Source organism: Marmota flaviventris, chromosome 14 (genome assembly GCF_047511675.1).
Source record: "Marmota flaviventris isolate mMarFla1 chromosome 14, mMarFla1.hap1, whole genome shotgun sequence".
NCBI lineage: Eukaryota > Metazoa > Chordata > Mammalia > Rodentia > Sciuridae > Marmota > Marmota flaviventris.
In genome coordinates this window covers 1,078,479-1,086,724 of record NC_092511.1, presented here as the reverse complement: position 1 = coordinate 1,086,724, position 8,246 = coordinate 1,078,479, and the positions used below count along the sequence as shown (strand labels likewise).

Here is an 8,246-nt window from a genome sequence, read left to right as displayed (position 1 = left end):
AATCAAAGAAAATAGCTCCCTTTGTTTAAGCAAGTCTGTCGCAAATTCGGGGGGTCTGTTTTACTTAAAAGCACATCAGCGTTCCTTGGATTCCGTGTTCCCAAGACCACCTTTGGAAAGTGTTGCTCTTGCCCTTGTTGATGATTTTACAGGAAACAGAAGCCAGTGTTAGTTCACATAGTCGTCAGGCTGATTGTAATCATGTCGTTAGCAACACTTGACCATTATCTGATTGGTTGTAGCTCATGATAAAGAAATCTTCTTATTTGTACATTAAATAAAGGCAAAAATACATAGGGATATAGTGTAAATCCCTGATTTCTGTTCTAATTCCCTAGTTCAAAGCGTGAATTGGAGTCAATCTGAAATCAGGTGCAGCTTTAATTGGGAGTCTGTTCTGTAAACACAGAGGACGACTGGATGGAAACTCTTTCCTCTCAGTGCCATATAAGAGGTCACATTGCACCCTGTGAGGATATGTTCTCGGGGGCGGCCATCTCTGGCCTCTCAGTCTTCACTTAATGTGCCCCAGGCACTCTGAACGCTACCCTCTCTAGCTCAGAGGTCTTGTGTGCATTCTGCACTGTTCTGACCTGCCCCTGAGCCTGTCTTCCCCAGGAACACTTTGCGAGAGCAGACGGAGCCTCGTGGTCCTCAGCATCGGCAGAAGGGCCAGGAGTGTGGGAGCGGCTCAGTGAATGCTCACAGCAGTGCCCAGACCAGAGCAGCTGGGCAGGGACTCAGGATGCAGTGACGTCAAGACTCCCACAGGGAATGGAACAGTCTGAAATCAGCGGCCTGGCAAAGCGTAGAGTCGGTGTTGTGTGGGGACTGTCTGAGTGGCTCACAGACTCAGTCCTGTGTCACTGTGTCTGCCCACTGGAAAGGGTCCTCCTGGTGCCACGAGAGGCTTACGGTCATCTAGCAACCTGCAGCAGTCTAGGTTCCGACCCTGGTTTAAGGAGGTTGGGCCTTCAAACTTATTTCCCATCACCCTAACGGCCACCCCTTGCTTAGCCTTGTGCTGAGGTGATCAGCTCTGAATAGGTTCATTTGGGGGAATTTAAATCTGTTTAATGAACTCTACAGATGGTTGCTTTGAGTAGACTCAGTTAAATGGCATTTTAAAAATCAAATGAATGGTCCCTAATCATGGCTATCTTTTAAATGAAAGGATATAAAACAACAGACTTGCCAAAAATTGCTTTGATTCAGTTGCTTCAGAACACATTTATCAGACTATTCAAGTTGTGTCTATTTTTAATCAGGGATATCAATAATCAAGAGGAAAATTCTCTCTTTATTCCAAATGGGAAAAACCTGACAAGCTGGGGTGGGGGTGGGGGGCTGAAACCCGCGTGAGCCCTGAGATAAGAACTCTGGTGTGTGCGGCTATGGGCGAGTGGGGTTTTGCGAAAGCAGTGCAGTCGAGATTCAAGTCCCAAAACAACATGTCGTTCACCCATTTAGAGTGCAGTTAGTGGGCTTTGGCATTCCATGGCGATGCACAACCCACAACACTGCCAGTTTTAGAGTCTAGTTTCCTCAGGAAGAAATCCCATCCACTTTGTCATCACTTCCTGTGGGGCAGAGTGCCCGCACCCGGCTCCGGCGGGCACCACAGTGCTTCATGTCTCTAGGACGCCTGCTCCAGGGGTTTCTCTGAACCACAGCGTACTGTGCTACAGGCTCTTATAACAGCCTTCTCCTGCTTAACGTGTTCTCAGAGCTCATCCACGTCGAGGCAGATGTCAGTTCCTCATTTCATTTTGTGGCCAAATGAGATCCCACTGCCTGGTCTGACACATTCTTTACTCACTTGTCAAATAACAAACTTTTGGTCGTTCCCACCTTTTGGAATAATGGTGCTATAAACATTCGTATGGCACTGTGTGTGCATGTGTTTTCATTCCTCACGGAACGTGTCTGGGAGAACTGCTGGGTCACACAGTAGCTACCTCCGTGTTCATCAGGTGAGGAAATGCACAGGTGTTTTCCAAAGCAGCTGCACCCTGTGCACTCCCTCCAGCACATGAGGTTCCTGAGCTTCCATGAAGCGACAGTTAATCCAGCCCTCAGGTCTAGCCATGGTGTTGGGTGGAAGTGCTGCTCACTGTGCTGAGCTTGGACCTGACTTGTGAGTAACAACGTCCAGAGTCCTTATCTATATGCATTGCCCATTTGTATATCTAATACCTGCATCCTAACCTGAAAGATGGGGGATATGGAGAATCACAAGACAGGTGGAGACAGAGAATCCTAGGCAGCCCCTGTCTTGTGAGTCTCCTCGTCCTCCGGTCTGAGGATTCTCTGTCTCCACCTGTCTTGTGAGTCTCCTCGTCCTCCGGTCTTAGGATTCTCTGTCTCCCTGTCTTGTGAGTCTCCATGTCCTCTGGTCTTAGGATTCTCTGTCTCCCTGTCTGTGAGTCTCCACGTCCTCCTGTCTTAGGATTCTCTGTCTCCCTGTCTGTGAGTCTCCACGTCCTCCTGTCCTAGGATTCTCTGTCTCCACCTGTCTGTGAGTCTCTGTCTCCACCTGTCTTGTGAGTCTCTACCTGCACCTGTGAGTTAGCATTCTTCATTTCCACCTGTCCAGCTCTCCAGTTTGGAGCAATACTTTCCCTCTGACATCAGCATTTGTAACCTGTCACTATATCTAAGAACAATCAGGTCTTTCTCAGGCCATGAGAAGGAAGCACTTACCACTCTCACCCTTGGAGCCCAAGAGACAGTTTCCTGTTCTTGTTAAGTGAATTGACGGGGTCAGAGACAAAGTGATAAGTGTAGAAGGCACATGTTAAGCATCTATGCCCTAGACTGTTTTAGCCATGGAGCTGGACGTCGACCTGCGTCGTCTTTTGTCATCTTCCCAACTTCCTCTGAATCAGAAAAGTCCTTGTCACTGTGGTGCTTCCAGAACCCAGGGAAAGCATGTACTGGTGGGCTTCCTCCCCTGTACCTTCTCATTCCTGCACTCCTCTATGGAGAAGGTTAATTATTCCATCAAATTGACTGACCTCAGAAGCACAGGTCCAAGAGAGGGAGGGTGACCAGAGTCCCGCTGAAGCTGTACCAGAGGCTGGTCTGCGTCTGAGTGGGCATCTCCCTGCCACCCCTCTGGAACCCTTTTTCCAGTGGTCTTAGGAAGGAATGGGAACGGATTAAAGTTGAGGAAATCTAGGAATAAAGAAAGGTCAAGTGGTATTTTAACAAGAAACCGTGGATGGTCTCAGGAAATTCAAACCTATAAGTTTCCATGGTCTGTGCCAAAACTATTCACCGATAAAAGGCTTAAGTAAGGATGTGAAAGACGAAAATCTAGATTGTGTGCACAGCATCTGCTGACCCCAGCTTGGAAGGCCAGCGCTGGAAGCCTCTTCCCTGAAGGTAATGAGCCTGCTTCACCAATAGGCCTGCAAACCTCAGGACGGAGCCCTGCGGGAGCTCACAGAGCAGGATCCCACAGGGGTCAGGAGGAGAGCAGCCAGCACCCCTGGGGGCGAAGACCCTGCTGAGTTCGTTTCTCCCGTTTCCCACTTAAGTTAGAATCATCAGGCACTTTTGTTTCAGCTATCCTAAACACTTCATAGATCACAAAACATTTCAGGTTAAGAAATAAGACTTTTTTAGACATCAAACTGCTTTGGGGAAGCATTTGGAACAACCAAAATACTAATACAGCTCTGGTGGGCGTCCATGAGGTTATTTTTTTTGATTTTTTTTTTTGCAGGTTGTATAGGTTTATTTTTCCAATACCACAAGAGCAGTGATGAGGTTTTAAAAACAGTCCAGGATCATGCACTTGTGTTGATCACCTGCTCCCATGACATCCCGCCATTTTAATTCCAAGTGTGTGTCCAAGAGAAACGCTCCTGAAGGTACACACAGGAGCTGCCACGGCTCCACGGCTGATAAACCGGAACTGGGAGCAGCCAGTGTGTTGGTTGGTGCTCACACATGTGATGGGCTGTGAGATGGCAAGACGTGACAGGACGTGATGGTGACGGTGGGCAGTGATGGTGGTGTACTTTTGCTCTACCTCACATGAAAGACTGAACTGCAGTGTTGTGTCACAGAAGCAGTGCAGGAGAGTGACCCAGGTTCTGTTCCTATAGAGTCGAAAGACAGGCCACATGAAGCTGTGGCATTCAGGTCAGGGCCGAGGCCTCCTCTGGACTGGTCAGGTGGCTTGGTGTCTAAGAAAAGCAGACTGTGAGGGAAAAATTTCTTCCCAGAAGACGGCAGATCTCCCCTGAAGTTAAGATGGCCTTGTCGGAAGCCCAAGTGTCATGTAAGGATGGACCAAGGTGTTGGTCGTGAACCCCATGTGACCTCTGCTCCGACAGCTGCCCTCCTGAGCACCAAGTGCGCTGCAGGACATGGGGCCTGTCACACTGCCCTGCAACCTGCCCCTGCACCACATCCAAGCCCTGTGCCCCCTCCAAGCCCTGCACCCCCTCCAAGGCCTGAGCCCCCTCCAAGCCCTGCACCCCCTCCAAGCCCTGCACCCCCTCCAAGCCCTGCGCCCCCTCCAAGCCCTGTACCTCCTCCAAGTCCTATGCCCCCTCCAAGCCCTGAGCCCCCTCCAAGCCCTGCGCCCCCTCCAAGCCCTGCGCCCCCTCCAAGCCCTGCGCCCCCTCCAAGCCCTGCGCCCCCTCCAATCCTTCTAAGCTCTGTGCCCCCTCCAATCCATGTGCCCCTTCCAAGCCCTGTGCCCCCTCCAATCCATGTGCCCCTTCCAAGCCCTGTGCCCCCTCCAATCCATGTGTCCCCTCCAAGCCCTGCGCCCCCTCCAAGCCCTGCGCCCCCTCCAAGCCCTGTGCCCCCTCCAAGCCCTTCACCCCCTCCAAGCCCTTCACCCCCTCCAAGGCCTGTGCCCCCTCCAATCCATGTGCCCCCTCCAAGCCCTGTGCCCCCTCCAGGCCCTGCGCCCCCTCCAAGCCCTTCACCCCCTCCAAGCCCTGTACCTCCTCCAAGCCCTGCGCCCCCTCCAAGGCCTGAGTCCCCTCCAAGCCCTTCACCCCCTCCAAGCCCTGTACCTCCTCCAAGCCCTGCGCCCCCTCCAAGGCCTGAGTCCCCTCCAAGCCCTGGGCCCCTCCAAGCCCTGAGTCCCATACAAGTCCTATGATTCTTCCAGGCCCTGTACCCCCTCCAAGCCCTGCGCCCCCTTCAAGCCCTGTACCTCCTCCAAGCCCTGTACCTCCTCCAAGCCCTATGCCCCCTCTTGCTGAGAGGCATAGCTGAGTTGGAATGGCCCCTGACACTTTGCCAGAAGTAATGGTTGAGAGGCGAGCCATTAAGATGATGATAATTAAGTCAAGCTGTCTATAATTGCTGTGACTGGATGATGCTGGATTGAAACAGGCTGTGTATTCAGTTGTATATAGACCCCTGCTGTCTGCTTCAGGGCGCCACTACTTTGGGTGCCACTACTTTGGAGTTCTCCTGGGGATTCCGGGGAGTTCGCGTTGGTTGGTGAAGTTCTGGTGGAGGGAGTTCCGGTTGGTGTGTGGTGTCCCTGGGAGGGCCGTGTGGGTGGCGTTCGGGGGAATTCGGAAATAAAGTTTGTTCCTGCTTGAGTGGCTCATGATTTGTGCCTAGCCAGACTGCGGCACCCTCCAAGCCCTATACCCCCTCCAAGCCCTGTACCCCCTCCAAGCCCTGTGCCCCCTCCAAGCCCTGCACCCCCTCCAAGCCCTTTACCCCTTCTAAGCCCTGCACCCCTCCAAGCCCTGCGCCTATCTCCATGCCTCATACAAAGCCAGATGCCGTGGACATCCCCGATGGAGCAAGTGCATCTGAAGGGATGCTGGACAGGGCTGGGGCCACGAGGCCCTGAGGTTTCCATGGCTCATAGGGGCTGCCTGCAGCCAGCAGGGACTGGGCGCCAGGTGGGGTTGGGTCTTCTGTGAGCCTGATAAAGGTCTGTAGGACGGACGTGTCCTGGCCAGGTCAGTCACTGTGTGACCCTCCCCAAACTCAGGCTCTGGATTAGAGGGGAGTTGAGCCTTCGGAGTGCACTTACTGTAGAACCCCACCCCCAGGCCAGGGTGGGCGTGTGGGACCACCAACGGCCACCGGGACCCTCTGTCCCACATGCTGTTATCAACAGCAGCAGCATCCAAGGGAGGCTTAAGCTAGGTCCAAAGTCCTGGGAAAACCAGTCAGCACACTTCAGGCTGACCGCTTCCCTTCTGTGTGATGGATTGTGTTCACTGAAGCAGGGAGCCCCCAAGGAGGCAGCAGATAAACGGAGTCATAAGGAGCCCCGGAAAACACCACAGTACCGAAGACACGCAGCACGACCGCAGGCCACCGATTCCTTTGAGGACAGGAATGGAGACAAAGCTGAAGTCTCTTGGAACACCTGGCTGAGCAGGGCTGGCCTTGGCGGGACAACGAAACCAGCATCTGCTGAAGGGTGCTCAGGACCACCCTTGGACGCCGCCCCACGCTCCTGAGGAAGGGTGCTCCAGGTGGTCCCGCGCTCCTGTGGAAGGGTGCTCCAGGTGGCCCCACGCTCCTGAGGAAGGGTGCTCCAGGACCTCCCTCGGACGCCACCCCACGCTCCTGAGGAAGGGTGCTCCAGGTGGCCCCGCGCTCCTGTGGAAGGGTGCTCAGGACCACCCTCGGACGCCGCCCCACATGTGCCTTTTCCAGGAGGGTGAGGAGGAAGACTGGGAGTTGAGGACAGGGTTAGCTGCTGTCAGCGGCTGGACTGCTCTGGGGAGGGCGCAGGTGGCATAAGAGGCAGACGGGCACTCCTGGGTGTCGCTGGAGCACCCTTTCCTTACGGAGCACACTTTCTGATAATTATTTCCTTTCGATCCACGATGCAGTGATGGCCTATGGTGAGCTGGGGTCTATACACAGTGAAGCTCTGGGTTCTACTCTCCCGGGAGGAGCCGGCTCCACGCAGGAGTCTCCCCGTCTGATGTGCTTCCCGGAGACACCTGGGCTTCGCCCTTGCCTACTGGGTGGGGGCTGCGGTCTTCTTGGAGGGACTCGGGACTTGTATTTCTGAACCTTCAGTAGTTTTTTTTTCCTTTCCCAACTCATCTTTCCTTAAATCAGCGTTTCTCTATTGGTCTGAACAATCACAGCAGATGCTCATTGAACACCGACAAGCGCTCAGGTCCCGTGCCGTGTTTCAGGGTTCCTGGTCAGGTTCCTCCTGAAGCCCGTCCTGTTCTCGCCCCCTCGGGCCACTTTTCTGTCTCCTCTGTGCCTCTTGGAAGGTAGGTAGGTTGGGAGCGTGGGCATCCTGCTGCACAGGACAGCCGCTGACCTCAGGCTTCCTTCCTGTTGTGCAGGGATCACAAGCAGCAGGCACCAGAGTATCTGACGGACTTAATTCTGGCATGAAAACAGTTCATGGTAGAAAACTGACATTTCAGATCTGCAAGTGACCTTGAGAGTCATTTAAGACAGGTGTGTCATTTTTAAAGGGAAAGCATGACTGTGGACAGTTAGGAACAGGATGTGGCCCAGTTCCTGCTCTTGGACTGAAGGCCAGGGAGTGGGCGGGGGCTTGAAGGGCCCCTCCCACCCCAGCCCCTCCTCCTCAGGATGTGACCCTCTTGGGAAAAGAGGCAGTGCAGCTGGAGTTATTTTGAACCGAGGCCATCCTGGAACGGGGGCCTCTGGTGCACACTCCGTGGCCCATTCTCCAAGCCCGAGGGCCAGTCCTGGGGAACAGTGAGGACCGTGCCTCCCCCTGAATACTGAGCCCTGTCTGTCTGTCTCCCTCCTCCTGCCCTCCAGAGCTGCTAGGAAGAGCTCTCTCCCTTCCCTCACTAGGACCAGACCTTTGGCCTCTATTTTTCTGCAGAAGGACTTCTTTCTCTCTGCAGTCCTCCAACACTGAATCTCCCCCTCCCCCTCCCACCACGCTGCAGCTCACGGTGTCTGTCTGACCTCAGTCGCCCTCTTCCCATGTCTCCGCGGTGACAGTTGCTACAGCCTTGACACGGGATAGGTTAAGATGACTCACACAGTTTTTCATTTAACCAGAAAATATCGAGGAAATAGTTACATAAAACGGGTCTGGAGTGGCTGTCCCAGGCTGCTCCCACTCTGGACTGGCTGTGGCCACAGTGGGACCTTTTATGATTAACACCTAATATTTGTATTTTTTTTCTATTTTACTTCCCTTTTTATTAGTGTCTGTATTTTCCAGCTGACTCCGATATTAGTCTTAATTACTTAGCATATAGCATATTTTGGAATGATAAACATGAGTCCTT

The 8,246-nt window shown here is 53.3% G+C and overlaps 1 protein-coding gene across 1 annotated transcript; it reads left to right on the top strand.

The window, feature by feature from the left end:
* Positions 1 to 4,297: 4,297 nt before the first annotated feature.
* LOC139701849 (uncharacterized) lies at positions 4,298 to 5,128 on the top strand. The gene has a single exon (XM_071601978.1). The coding sequence runs from the start codon at positions 4,298 to 4,300 to the stop codon at positions 5,126 to 5,128; it is 831 nt and encodes a 276-aa protein (XP_071458079.1).
* The last annotated feature ends 3,118 nt before the right edge of the window (positions 5,129 to 8,246 follow it).